This window comes from Caenorhabditis elegans, chromosome II (genome assembly GCF_000002985.6).
Source record: "Caenorhabditis elegans chromosome II".
Lineage (NCBI taxonomy): Eukaryota > Metazoa > Nematoda > Chromadorea > Rhabditida > Rhabditidae > Caenorhabditis > Caenorhabditis elegans.
The window spans coordinates 13655685-13670372 of NC_003280.10; the positions used below are offsets into that span (position 1 = coordinate 13655685).

The 14688-nt window shown below is 37.7% G+C and overlaps 2 protein-coding genes across 2 annotated transcripts; one reads left to right on the forward strand and one right to left on the reverse strand.

Moving 5' to 3' along the window:
- Positions 1 to 152: 152 nt before the first annotated feature.
- On the reverse strand, positions 153 to 6406 carry C31C9.6 (WH1 domain-containing protein). The gene is made up of 13 exons (NM_182249.4): positions 6317 to 6406; positions 6180 to 6272; positions 5841 to 5932; positions 5662 to 5795; positions 5346 to 5551; positions 5149 to 5298; positions 4705 to 5053; positions 3879 to 4378; positions 3551 to 3833; positions 1151 to 1354; positions 950 to 1107; positions 507 to 809; positions 153 to 446 (listed from the first exon to the last, which is right to left on the reverse strand). The coding sequence occupies exons 1-13, from the start codon at positions 6395 to 6397 to the stop codon at positions 201 to 203; spliced, it is 2799 nt and encodes a 932-aa protein (NP_872049.2). The 5' UTR covers positions 6398 to 6406; the 3' UTR covers positions 153 to 200.
- A 7013-nt stretch (positions 6407 to 13419) lies between these two features.
- C31C9.7 (uncharacterized protein) lies at positions 13420 to 14005 on the forward strand. Its single transcript, NM_001393229.1, has 2 exons — positions 13420 to 13595; positions 13736 to 14005. The coding sequence occupies exons 1-2, from the start codon at positions 13492 to 13494 to the stop codon at positions 13770 to 13772; spliced, it is 141 nt and encodes a 46-aa protein (NP_001379400.1). The 5' UTR covers positions 13420 to 13491; the 3' UTR covers positions 13773 to 14005.
- Positions 14006 to 14688: the final 683 nt, after the last annotated feature.

The following is a 14688-nucleotide window of genomic DNA, read 5'->3' on the forward strand; positions in this document are numbered from 1 at the left end:
GCTGCGAACTGCCATTGCTGCAAGACCACGCAGGCGTCGCCTCCAAACCACGCAGCCAACGCGTTGAAACCGCGCAGGGACTGGCAGTCTTGAGCGTGGTTTGTAGGCGGTGCCTGCGTGGTTCGATTTATCTGAGTTAAAAATATTTGAATGAGTTAAATAATTATTTATTCGACACAAAAAAGAGCTAATCAGTCAGATTAATCTTCGTGATGACAACCCCGATAGTTTTGAATCAGCTTTTCAATTGATACGAGGAGAAGCTCCACATCTGCACTTTGTTCGGATTTTTCTGAATTGACTTTTATTGACAGCAATTGATTCGATACTTTGTCAAAATCGGCTGACTGTATTTGGGCAGCACTGCCTTTTCCATTTAAGTGATTCTGGCTGCATTCGGTAACTGGAATCTGAGTTTCAGATTTACTACTAGATTGATCCACCATCTGAAAAATGTTCATTGTGAGAATCATAAAATATGAGATGAATAGTTCGAAAAATCTTACTTCAATTAAGGGATTAATTTCATCTTGTGAAGGTGGTAATGGAGAAGAAGCAGAAATAATTTTTGAAGTGCGAGGAAGCGGTGTAGGTACTTTCATTGCTATATCCTGTGCAACTGATGTTGAGGAGTCTGATAAGCTGATATTTTTCATTCCATCTATAATTGCAGCATTTGAAACTGGTGATGATGGTGTAGAAGAAAATATTTTTTCTATTTGAACGGGAGTTTGAAAAAGTTCTTGTGGTTGCTCATTTGTGGGTTTTATAAAATATGCGATTTTGGATTTGCTATTCCCGAAGAAGCTCTGAAAATAAGCGGAAGGTGAAACAAATATAAAAATTATTATTATAAACAGAAAAACAATACAAACATATTTTTTGTCAGATTTCTGTTCAATTAAATAACAATATCGGTTGGTAGAAAAGTTGGTGGAGAATTACTTACTTCTGCTGGTAGTGGAGCAGGAAAAGGATTCAAAAAACGAGAAGGAGTTGATGAAGTGGGAAGTGAGGCTGCGAGCACTAAAGAAAGTCCAGCCGAAGTAGGAACAATTGGAGCAGGACGAGCTGGAGGACGAAGCGGAGCCTCTGCTATTGGTTTTTCTGAACAATGAGTATGATTGGGAAAACTAACATAGTTACCCACCTCTAACTCGAAAGGAAACACTTTTTCTCGGAGGTTTTGGTGGTTCTTCATTAATATCATTTTCCTCGTCATGGTCATTCTCATCAATATGAGGAAGAACATTGGAATTGTGAGTTGGAGGAGGAGTCTGCTTAGGAACAGTGTCTGGTTTTGTAGTCCAACGATAGGAGTCCCAATGAGGTGGAATTCGAGAAGTTGAGAGACCTGGAAGATTGATATTTTGAACTGTGTATTTTTAAAGAAGGTGTATTTAGCGTGAATGGGGGCTTTAAAATACCAAGAAAATGATATTAATAATTTTTAAATTTAGAAATACGACAAAGAAAATAAAATAACTATTTACAGTAAACGGAAATGTTTTTACCAAATCTCCCTATTTGAACTTCGTTCAAAAGAGAAGCCACGCCCACTTTTGAACCAATCAGTGGCTTCTACTCAGCACATCTGATTGGTTCAAAAGTGCAAGGAGACAATCATTAATTTGTTTTGCAGTTCACATTTTGGAATTAAATCAAAGAAAGAACTTATCCTAAATTGAAAATGGGACTTTATGAGTTGGATTTCTTATTCTGCCAAGCAGCCTCTAATAAATGCCGAGTGTACAGACTCCGCCCCTTTTTCGCGTTTTTTCGCGTTTTTTTTGGCTTGCGAAAAAATGTCACACTACGTTTTCATTAATAACTCCAGAGCCGTTTGACTGAATTTTATAATATTTGACAGCTTACTAGAAATATTTTGCCCCACGGTGGAGCAAAAAACTGCACAAAGTTTGGAGCAAAACTGAGCTCAGGGCGGCTTTCCCCAGTTTGAAAAAAATTTTTGTTGTTCTTTTTACCCCCAAAAAACCATGTTTTAATTGAATTAAAATTCGGGTTTTGCTCGGTTTTGTTCCAAATTTATGTGCAAGATACTACTCAGAGAGGTGGATTTTTTGAAAGAAAGTTTGAGTTCATAAGTGCAAAAGGCAAAAAGTTGTGATAAAACAAAAGGCCAAAAAATGCCATTTTGCCAAAAAAAAATTTTTTTCCGAAAAAGTAGTTTTTCGTCTTTATCTCAAGTTCTACTTCATCTTTTTCGATACTTTTTTTTCTACCCCACGTAAAAAAATACGCTGAACACGATTTTCAACTCAGAATTAAGAAAAGTTCTATGAGTCGGCCGAGCAAGACGAATAAGTGCCACATTTTGCACACTTTTCTATTTTCGTGAATCTACTTTTTCAATCATAACTCGGTCAGTTTTCAAGTTTTCTTAGTTTTCTAAAAATTGACGTGTAGGTCTCATCAAGACGCATCGAGACATATAAAATTTGTAAAAAGTTCAGTGGGAAAATTTTTCAAGAATAAAATAATTCAAAAATTTAGTACTGGGGGGAGTGGTTTCCTGGGTCTCCTGAACATTTTTTCCACTAAAGTTTTGCGGAATGTATTTTTGATTCATAGTTTTTGATTTTATTTAATGGAAGATGAAGTTTCGTCGCATTAGCAATGCTCTGCCAAGAGATATTATTTTTTTTAATTTTCAGGCCAAAACTTGTTTTTTTTTCTATACATCTGTCTGTGTACAAGATATAGCCCTCAACTGTACGTCTCCCTTTCGGGAATTTTATGATGAGTACAATGCTGAAATAAAATTTTCAAAAATTAGGTTTCCCGCTGACTTATCAGTGATAAACGGTTTTCGAACGTCTTTCCCCAAATAGTCATAATTGAAGAAAGCGGAATCGAAAGACGACTCCCTCCAGAAATTTACCTTCCTTACTTCCAGTTTGAGCTCTCCCGCATGGCCGAGTGGTTAGTGCGTATGTCTGCGGAAATTTTGGTAGTGGGTTCAATTCTACCAGCTGACAAACTTTTTTTGTTTTTTTTGAGTATTCGGGATTCGAATATTATATAGAAATACTCGATTTTATACAAAATATAGGTACGTCTCCCCCCATATAAATCCTCCTCAAACTTCAATCAATCACAACTCAGCTTTAACTGAGTCATGGGGTGCGTCTGTTTTTGGTCAAACCGAACTCAAAAATCAAGAAGACATTGACTCACTGAAAATTTCACGAACCCTCTAACAGGTTCGAGGCGAAGCCGAGAACCTACGCCCGGCAAGGGGACTCGCCTTACACCCCCTACAACTGGCGGGCCCGCAGGGCCCGCTAGTCTTTGTTATTATCGAATTTCAGACTGTTTTTGGTGATTCAAAGACAAACCCGTGATCGCGTTTAAATAGGGTTTATGAAGAAAATGTATTTTTGATGTACATGAAGAGACCTTGATTTGCATAAAAATACAATTTAATTGCAATTTTTTGTCTGAATCTAGTTTTTGTTTGAATACGAATTTTACATGGCTGAAGTCAAAATTAAACACACAAAATGTCGCTCTCAGTCAATCAACTTACTTCCTCGAACTCGCACTGAAGCGCTTCTATTCAGCAGCACTGATGGATCCTTGATGGGATCCGCAGAAAAAGTGTGACTATGTTTGAATGATGTTGCTGCGGTTACTGTAGAGTATTCAGATTCTTCCGAATCACTTGGATTTATTCCGGATCTTCTTGCATCGAGGAAGTTCTGAATCTGATCGACAATTGTTCCAGACGTCGGTGATGGGACAGATTGCCTCGTGTCAGGTGTATCACTGACTTTACGCAAGACTTGTGAACGATCGATTGAACGGATTTGCTGAAAAAAGATTCATAGAAAAATATTGATTAAGTCGAAACTTACATCCATTAGACTTCTTCGATCAGAATTAGATTCTGGAACAGCAGTTAATCTAACTGTTGGTGGCCCAGAGATTTCTTGTTCTAGAGCCGGTGGTGGAGGTGGAGGTGGAGGTACAGAAGAAGGCGTTGCAATCGGTGGAAGTGGTGGAGGTGGTGGTGGAGATTTACTAACTTCGGCAGGTTGCGGAGAAGGAGAAGGATTTGGAATACGTGATGGAGGAGGAGGAGCAGGTTTTGGAGTGGTAGGTGGAGTTGTCGAAGAGTACGATGTTCCAGTCGAAATAGGGAATTTAATAGTAGGCGGAGCCGAAGGAGGGGGCGGTGGAGCCACTCGTGTTGGTGTTTTAGGTTCCACTAGTTTGAACTCAGCAAACTGATCAACTTGATGAGAATGTGAAGGTGCATTTGGAGTTGGAGGAGGAGTCTGCTTTGGTACAGTGTCTGGTTTTGTAGCCCAACGATAGGAGTCACGATGAGTTGGAATTCGAGGAGTTGAGAGACCTGGAAATAAACAGTATATGAAGAATGTCCGAATAATAATAATAAAAGTTAAAAAAACACCACTCCTGGAAACATCTGACAATCTTTGACCCCCTTGAGTCAAGTTCTTTTATCAAAATTTACTTTCCAAAATTGCAACTGTTTGGTAAAAGCTTGAAAACATATTTGAGAGTTATTCAGCAGATGTTGCAATGAAGCTGCCTACTGAGAAGCTCTACAAACACTGGCACCTATCTTTTTTTTTTTGAAAACTGAAGCCCATCTCTTAATCAGTACCAAACAGAAATCAACTTTCCTTCCTTACTAAATACATTCAATATACCTACCTCCTCTAGTCATCTGATCTTCTGGATTTCTTGAAGCACCTCTACTTGGCAACTCTGTCGGTGTATCGTCCACTTCAATTTTCTCAATTTGATAAGTTTGTTCAACGTGTTCTTGTTCGAATTTATAAATGTTTTGAGGCTGTCGCTGATTTGTAGATCCATAAGTATCTTTTCTCGGAGTTTCCCAGTCCGTAGTCTTGATGGGATCGATCGCAGCAAAAGTGTGACTATGTTTGAATGATGTTGCTGCGGTTACTGTCCAATCGGGATTCAATGGATCACCAGTGATGACTGGTACAATCGGTTGAGAAACATCCTCGACTTTTGGTTTGTTACGTCCAAAAAAGCTCTGAAAAAAGAAATAAATCGGTCTTAGATTTTCAAATTTTGGACAACAATGTTTTGGAGTCTTATTTGTCGACTTTTGTCAATTTTCGGACTCACTTTACTTGTTTTGACTTTATCTTTATGTTTGTCCTTAACCCCTTTCACAGTTTGAGACTCTTTTTTCACCATCAATGATTGTCTAATATGATCTTCATTTCTTACAATCAATTGCTTCACAATTTCCTCTTCTTCTTCTGGATTATTCACCTGAAATTTCAACGTAGTCTTGGCAATAGAGGTTTGGAAAACTATACATTCAATCTACTCCTAACTTGCATATACAAATCTTCTTGTACATCTGTCAACTTCAAACCATCAACATGCCGAAAATCTATTGGTGCTCCAAATTCAACTTGTTTTCTTGGTTCCTTGTGGGATTTGAATGGATTATGATAGAAACTACTTTTCTTCTTCTTCTTTCCCTCCAATGCTGGCTGCTTTGCTTTATCGGTACTTCTCGCTGAAATTCAAGTTCCAAGTTTCAATTTGAAAATGTAGCAAGTGGAGTTACTTTCCTTTCCTATATTACTCTTTTTCAAATTCGATTTATTCAAGTAATAATATACTCACTTTGTCGTTTACAAACACTATTGTGAAAGTTCTCACATTCCTTTGAGTCGTAAAAGTTCAATCCAATATATCTGGATTCTGCCTCAAAAACGAGTAATCTCGCATGTTCCTGTATTGTTTCAAACCTTTTGTCTCTATAATCATAGTGTTAGTTGAAATCAAATTATATTCAAGATTACCTAATAAGAAAATCAAATTGAATTGTTGGTTCCCAATCTGGATCTGCAGATGGTTCCATTACTATTATCCGGTAATATCGCTCCGTACTGTTCTGAAAAAGAACTTAAAATTTCGAAAATAAGACCAAAAGATTTAGAGTTTTAGCCAAGAAAAGTTATAAGTGCGTTTTCAGAAAACCACAATAACTACGAAAAATGTTCGAAACATTTTATTTTAATTTTCCAAATCACAATGGAAAAACCATTACGACACGTCCCTCGAATGTTTATTGAAAGAGTCACATGTTTCGGAAATCAATTTTCAAAAATCCAACTTAAGAAAACTGTGTCACTACTCACTTTCAGGAACAATGCCACAGCGGCTCCTTCATCTGGTTTCCTCCATTGTCCATTCTCAGCAACGAGAAATTGACAAATTCCAGATGAAAGTATCTGAAATACCAGTTTTTGTAATATTATAACTATTTAATTAGAACCTTATCACTTGCTGATATTCCTCTGAGAACACTTTCCTTTTCATTAATTTCCAAGAAATCACTCAATTCAGCTGTAATCATTGTCTATCTGAAATTATTTAAAAAATAACTTGGCAAAAAATCTAGCTTTCAAAATTCAATCAATCAAAATTTGTTTCCAATATTTACTCCTTATCACCTCGTGTACCCCCTTTTCCCTTTTTGCGTCATCATATCAGTTTTCCGCTCCGCAAACTTCCATATTTGCCGATTTGTGGGAATGTGTGGAAATAAGGAAAAAATAAACAGTTTATTTGTATGCACATTTTTTATTCTTGAATGATTTGTAATGTAAGAATGGAAAATTAGTGTAGATGACCTCAGTTGAGTAAATTTTTGAGCAGTTTCAGTAGACATAGTTTCAGTAGACATACTTTTTTTGTTTGAAAATACATTTTGAACTTCTCGATAATCTCAAAACACTGATGAAGTTATGAAAGTGCACACCGTCGTTGCATTCCTAAAGCTCTTCCCAGCTGATCAAGTGTGTAATAAAGTTTGACAACAAAATCCAATACTGCGGAAAAAACAAAAACAATGCCTGTATCTCTAGTAATCACTTTGCGCGGAAATATTAAACTGAACTCAGTTTTCCCGTTTTAATATGAATCATTAAAACAAAATTAATGTATAAAAAATGTAGAAAAAAATTTTTTTTTTTGGTCGACTTCCAAAATTATGAGTAGCAAAAACTGAGTAATTGTCACTTTTTGACAGTATATAAAAAATTTCAAAATTTTTTTTGAAGAGTGTTATTATGATACTCGGTCATTTCGGCACAATTGGAGTAGTTTTTAACAGTTTCCCCACTGGCGCTACTCCACCTTTACTATGGATCCCGATCCCCAAAATGTTTAATTTTTCCAGCTTCTCGAAAGAACATCCACTTTGAACGAAGGCTCGTGCACTGGGAGAATTTCTAATATTCGTGATATTGTCAAAGTATTCGCCCCAGGGTTTGAAGGCAGTGATGATGACTTGGACAAGTTGGAAATAGAATTATTCAATTATAAATTGAGATTCCTTGCTACTGGAAGTACTCGGAACGATGGTGTTGTGATGGTGTTTTTAAAAATAATTTTTAAATTTTTTTAAATAATTTTTTTATTTATCGCAAATAATATTATTACATCGAATAAAGCATGCAACTTTGCAAAAAAAAATTATTTTGGTTTCTCCCGATTCCTAGAACAAGTATTCCTGAGACTCTCTCGCTTACACAGTATGCTTGTTTTCATTTTTTTTTCTACCAATCGAAAAAAATATTTGCAATGTTCATTTCTGATTTCTGAGGGTTCTGGTGTGTTCCTACTTGAGTTCAACCCGATTTGAACCCAGAAACCATCTCCAACTTTCTCATGTTCTTATGATCTTTGAAGGCCTGCAGCAGGAGGCAGATACATATAAAAGAGAAAAAAGAAAAGATTTTCATAAATATGGTCGTTCTTTTTGGGTTCATTCAGTTCACTTAGCACGTTGCGTGTTGATTATTTTCGGTCTTATGCTATTTATGTGGTGATGGTGGTGGTTTGATTTGGGTACTGTACCAACAGAGAACGATTTTCAAAAAATTTTGAATTTGTTGCTACATTTTTCGCTATTTGTTACTACAGCCGTACCTCCTAGACAAGTTTTCTTACCCCAAAATACCAGCTTACAGTAACCTGACTACAGTACCCAAACTACAGTAATTATTAAAAAATACTTTTGGTTACAGTAATATCCCTCACAGCAGTATTAAAGGTACATAACCCCCCCCCCCCCCTTGGAACTTTAACTAGAGTGACCGTAACCCGCAAAAGCTCAACTACAGTACTCTTGCTCACACTTAGGCTACTGCGCCTTTAACTACAGTATCCAAACGCCAATCTGCCATACTCTGCCTACAGTATCCTTTCAAATTACCGTACCGTTACTAGGAAGTAGATTGAAACTACTGTACTCTTAACTACATCACCATTTCCCACTAACTACAGTAACCCTGTGTACATAAGTTGTACTGCAATGTATGTGCCTTTAACAACAATACACATAACTTTAATTTAAGCACAAGAATGCCTGCCTGCCTGCCTGCCTTCTAGGCCGCCTTGTAAACCTACTGCAAAAATTGTTGATTTCTTAATCAAAATGAGATATTGGTCAAACACCAAGAACCTAAAATCCCCGTCAAAATTCAGAAAATAAGCGGTAGGCACGTATGCCTACGTAGGCAGGCGAGGGGGTAAAGTTTATCCCAAATTCCAAAGATCTTTACATTTTTTATGACTTTTTTACTTTTTTTTTCTAACTTCAAAATAAAATATCTTCCCTTTTTTTCTTCTTCCCAAATAAATTCCTTATAACCCCCTATTATCATCTTTTTTTTTGCCGTCGACTATTCCAGCTAGGTTCACGTGAACTCCCAGTCTGGTCAGAACTTCTCAATTTTCTAAAAATAGCGTCAAAACATGCCAAAAATAGAAAGAAAAAAGAAGGAACTAACACGTCTCCTGAATCTATTTTGATATACTATATTGATGTACATATACATTCTTTTCGATAGTTGATCGATGTGAAAATGATAAGAAAATGACTATGGTCACGTGAAATAGAAAACTGACGCGTTCGGGTGGTAAAATTTTGATCAACTTGATTGTTATAGTGGATTACTGTAGTTTGATAAATCAAGTGAGTCATAGTTCCTCTTAAAGTACGTGTGTAACTTAAAAACTAGAGGTTCTTGAAAAAAATTATTAATTGATAAAATAAAGAAAATTAAATTTGCTACATTTTTGTAATTTACAACTTTTTTCTAGCTTCATTGCGAAGGGGGTTATGGAGGTTTTAAAAATGTAGACCTGAAAATGTCGGCTGCTCTATTAGTTGGCAGCATTTTCTGCAAAAAAAGTTATAGCGACCGACATCTCACAGGTTTGCTATCTGGCTGAACTTCAAAATTGGGCCCGCAAAATGTCGGCTGCTCTAACTTTTTTTTGTTGTAAAAACAGACTTATGAAAGGTGCATAGTACATTTAATTTTTAATACTTTGTTAGTTGGCAACATATTTCCCACTATTCCGCGAAAAACGTTGTAGCGGCCGACATATCATGGGCCTTGCTAGATGGTAGGCATTTCAATTTAGGCCTGCGAAATGTCGGCTGCACTAATAGTTGCGTCAAATTTTTCCAGCGATCTGTCGGGCGGTATTCTAAGCTAGGCATAGCAGCCGACATCTCGCGGGACCGTAAAATGTCGGCCACTGTACTCTTTTTTATGTAAAAAATAATTTTGCATTCAATCAAATCAAGCAACTCCTAATGATAAGCCGAATCTCGACCTATTATGCAAATTAGAGATAACAAGACCGGTTGCCCCCCAATAGACATATCTTTATCAAACAGTAAAGTGTGTACTATTATCAGTTATCACCAAAAAATTTCTTTTTTTGATAAAGGTTTAAACGAGGGCAATTAGAGGGGTGTGGGATCATTGTACAATATATCGTGACGTCACTGATCTTTTGAAAGAGGAGTTTTGGAGGATGTATTGCAGGGTGCAAATGATGTTTCGAAATGTTGCGTTTTCGAGGGGTACTGTAGTTTGTAGTTTGGCGTGGAGGGTACTGTAGTTTTTTGGGTTACGGTAGTTGTGAATTTTTGCAGTTGGAGTACTGTAGCTGAGACACTGTAGTTTCCATAAAATAATGTAGACGTTCAAAATTCGGGTTCTGAGAGTTACTGTAGAAATTGGGTTACGGTAGCGGGTACTGTAGGGTTTTGTTATTGTGACCTTAAGGTACTGTGTAGTTTTGTTACAGTAACACCAGGGTACTGTAGAGTTTTGTTACAGTAACACCGACACTAAGGTACTGTAGATTTAGGCAAAAGTAGGACTGCGGTACTGTATAATCTGGTTACGGTACCGGTGGGATACTGCATGTAGGATCTTGTTTCTGTAACCATTGGGTACCGTATAGTTTTGCTACAGTAACCCTAGGGTACTGTAGAGCTTTGTTACAGTAACCTCAGGATACTGTAGAGTTTTGTTACAGTAACCCTAGGGTACTGTAAAGGTTTTTACTGTTACCCTAGTGTACTGTATAGTTTTGTTACAGTAACTCTAAGATACTGTAGTCTTTTGGGTACAGTAACCCTATGGTACTGTAGAGTTTTGTTACTGTAATCCTAGGGTACTGTAGAGTCTTATGGTTACAGTAACCCTATGGTACTGTAGAGTCTTATGGGTACAGTAACCCTAGGCTACTGTAGTGTGCTTACTGTAAGGTACAGTAATTGCGGCCTCTGGATTACTGTAGTTTTGGAGTACTGTAGTTTTAATTCTCACCGTGATCTACACCGCCAACACAACCCCCCCCCCCAAGAGAAAAATTGTGTAATTTTGCGTAAATAATAAAAGTATCTTCATTGATGCCTTATTGAAACTTAGAAATATCTCGAAGTTGTTACTCTATACTTTGTCCAAAAAAAAAAGATGACGCGATGTTGTTGTTGTTGGTCAAATTTGGTAAAACAGAGGAGGGGGAAACTTTAATTCTTGTTTGATTAAGGGGTACCTTGACCAGTGAGACATTACTTCATACATTTGAAAATGCGTACTGCGCAACATATTTGACGCGCAAAAAATCTAAAACTACAGTAACCTTTAGAATGACTATTGTAGCTCTTGTGTCGATTTACGGGGACTCACGTGGAGTCGAAGAATGTCTTATTTCGTTTTGATCTTCAACAAATGCGGGAGTTGAGACGCCGACATCTCAACTGATTTTGCATGGTTAAGAGCGTGCTGTCGTCACAATTTTTCTGGGAAAAAAATATTCCGCATTTTATGTAGATCAAACTGTAATGAGACAGCCTGACACCACGTAAGCCCCCGTATATCGACACCAGCGCTACAGTAGTTTTCGCTGCGAGATATTTTGACATTATCAGGTAGTACAACCGGCGAAATCTCTGTAAAATTCCTATTGACCAGCCTGCAGGCCGTACACAATAGCGAACGGGAACTGTTTCAGACAGTTTTAGAAACAAAAAACCCACCGAACAAAAAACTAATTAATTAACATTTTTCTCCCACGGCAGAGAAGAAGAAAAAGCATTGTCAAAAAAAAAAAAGAGAATAGGCCTACCGTACTACACTTCTTGCAGTTTTCCATTTCCCAGGGACACAAACCAGTCGCATTGTATTTTTTTTTGCGTGTCTGGGTCTCTCTATTGATCACAGTGTCTTGTGGTGTCTGTTTCTCTGCGTCTCTCTCTATAGTGTCTGCCTCTAGAGGTTAGTCTCATGTGGCCGCGAAAATCGTAAACTCGGCCACGACAGCCACAAAACTACAGTAGGAAGTGCCGGCGATGAACTTTTAGGAACATTTTAATTTTTTTTCAAAATTTTTTTTAAGTTCTACTTTTTCTGGGCCATAACGCTATTATTACTACTGAGACGCAAAATTCACCGATTTTAGCGAAAACATACGAAATCCCGGTCTCGAAACGACAATTGTTTTTAATGCGAAAAGGTGTGCGCCTTTAAAGAGTACTGTAGCTTTAAACTTTCGTACTTTTGTACAAGATAAATTAAACTACCTTTAAATGCGCGCACAACTTTTTTCCCCACCAAGAAAATCGAGTCGAGACCAGTTTTTTAATTAAAACTGGAGAATTGGCCTAATTTTAGCCCTGATTTCATGAGCCATGTTACGGAAACGCAAAATTCTGAGAATGCGTATTTTGCAACATATTTGACGCGCAAACAAACGAAAACTACAGTAACTCGTGAAATGACTACTGTAGCGCTTGTGTAGATTTACGGGGAAACGCGAGCCCGTAAACCGACACAAACGCTACAGTAGTCATTTAAAAAAGTTACTGTAGTTTTCGCTTGTTTGCGCGTCAAATATGCTGTACAATACGCATTCTCAAGAATTGTGTGCACCACCATAATGTGCTCAAAGTGACCTCAAAAAACCGTATTTCAAAAAAAAGTCCATAAAAATTCTGAAAAAAAAATGCGGTAGCCGGTCTCGACACGATTTTCTTAATGGGATGAAAAGCTGGTGCGCCTTAAAGGGTACTGTAGTTATAGTTTTTTTTGATAAAAATGTGTATTTTTCTTGTGAAAAACTTAAATATACCAGAAAAACACACGATTTCATGAGAAAAAACTATGATAAATCGATGAAAGAAATTACAGTACTCTTCAAAGGCGCATACCTTTTTCCCCTTAACAAAACAATTGTCGTGGTGAGACCGGGCGGGGACCGTAATTTTGCGCTAATACCGAGAATTTCTGGCAAATCGGGATTTTGCCGGAATTTAAATTTCGGTAAATCGGCATTTTGCCGGAATGGAAAATTTCCGGCAAAACGGCAATTGAAATTTTCCGGCAAATCGACAAATTGCCGGAATTGAAAATTTGAAAATTTCCGGCAAATCGTCAAATTGCCGGAATTTAAAATTTCCGGCAAATGGGCAATTGTAAACTTCCGGCAAATCGGCAATTTTGAAAATTTCCGGCAAATCGGCAATTTTAAAAATTTCCGGCAAATCGGCATTTTTGAAAATTTCCGGCAAATCGGCAAATTGCAAAATTTCCGGCAAATCGGCAAATTGCAAAATTTCCGGCAAATCGGCAAATTGCAAAATTTCCGGCAAATCGGCAAATTGCAAAATTTCCGGCAAATCGGCAAATTGCAAAATTTCCGGCAAATCGACAATTTGCCGAATTGGCGCATACCTTTTTTCCCTTAACAAAACAATTGTCGTGGTGAGACCGGGGACCGTAATTTTGCGCTAATACCGAGAAATTTCGCTTCTGGGTAATAATAATAGAGTAATAACCAAAAGTTGTTTCGTTAACAATCTCGTTTGCTCACTGTGTGCTCTGTCCTCAATTTCCAGAGTTCACAAAGTACCCTTCTTCTCTCACCCCGCCCCCAGCAGCCTGGCACCATGCCAACCTGGTCTCTGTGTGTGTGTCGGCGGCGGCGGCAGCAGTGTGGGAAGTAGGCGGGCCGCTGGGCCCGCCTCCCTTCGCCGCGCCTATAAAAGCCTGACGACGTCGCGACGTTGTCTTGCCTCTCTTGTGATAAGAACTCTCTTTCTACTACAACTAGTACCACTACTAAGGATCCAAAAAAATAATGATCAGCATCATCCATCCATCCCGCGACACCTTGGAGTTCGTCTCCTACCGCCGGTTCAAACGCTTCGAGCCATGCACCAGAGAACGGTTTAATACGAAATGGTAAGTATTGACTTCGTGGAAATTTAAAAATAAGAAAAAATGTCGAAAAAAAATTTTTTTTTAGGGTCAAACTTTTTTTTTAGGGTCAAAATTTTTTTTAGGGTCAAAAAAAAACTTTTTTTCAAAATTTTTTTTTTCAGCGAATCCTCTACAACTCAAGCTTCTTCTTCCCAATAAGCTTCTCAAAGTGATCTCTTCGTCGATTCTCAGCTTCATCTTGCCACCACCACCACCACCATCATTACAGCTTTAATTCAACACCATCTTTCACTTTTCGTCTCTCTCTCTCTCTTTCTCTCGACCCTCTCACTCCACTGTGATCCCTATTTCTTGCCAAATTTTCAGCTACTGCAGCTTTAAAAAAGAGCATTTTTAAACAAATGTATAATAATAAATGATATGAATTCTTGAATGTGTTCTTATTATACAAAAAAGAGCCTGAAAAAGGAGGGATGGCGTTGAATTAATTAAAGTTGTGTCTACTAGATATGAAGCTTAAGTTATTATAGTTTTATATTTGGAAACCGATTCTTGCCCGGCAAATCGGCAATTGAAATTTCCGGCATATTAGCAATTTGCCGGAATTGAAATTTCCGGCAAATCGACATTTTGCCGTAATTGAAATTTCCGGCAAATCGGAAATTTGTCGGAATTGAAAATTTCTGCCAAAACGGCAATTGAAATTTTCCGGCAAATCGACAAATTGCCGGAATTGAAAGTTTCCGGCAAATGGTAAATTGCCGGAATTGAAAATTTCCGGCAAATCGGCAAATTGATTGAAAATTTCCGGCAAATGGGCAATTGTAAACTTCCGGCAAATCGGCAATTTTGAAATTTTCCGGCAAATCGACAAATTGCCGGAATTGAAAGTTTCCGGTAAATGGTAAATTGCCGGAATTGAAAGTTTCCGGTAAATGGTAAATTGCCGGAATTGAAAATTTCCGGCAAATCGGCAAATTGATTGAAAATTTCCGGCAAATGGGCAATTGTAAACTTCCGGCAAATCGGCAATTTTGAAAATTTCCGGCAAATCGGCAATTTTAAAAATTTCCGGGAAATCGGCAATTTTAAAAATTTCCGGGAAATCGGCAAT

Coding starts and splice junctions, on each gene's coding strand:
- C31C9.6 (NM_182249.4), bottom strand. CDS start 6,397: ATGATTACAGCTGAATTGAGTGATTTCTTGGAAATTAATGAAAAGGAA. Junction 6,273..6,316: donor GAATATCAGCAAGTGATAAG/GTTCTAATTAAA, acceptor CTGGTATTTCAG/ATACTTTCATCTGGAATTTG. Junction 810..949: donor CTGCTCCACTACCAGCAGAA/GTAAGTAATTCT, acceptor GCTTATTTTCAG/AGCTTCTTCGGGAATAGCAA.
- C31C9.7 (NM_001393229.1), top strand. CDS start 13,492: ATGATCAGCATCATCCATCCATCCCGCGACACCTTGGAGTTCGTCTCC. Junction 13,596..13,735: donor GAACGGTTTAATACGAAATG/GTAAGTATTGAC, acceptor TTTTTTTTTCAG/CGAATCCTCTACAACTCAAG.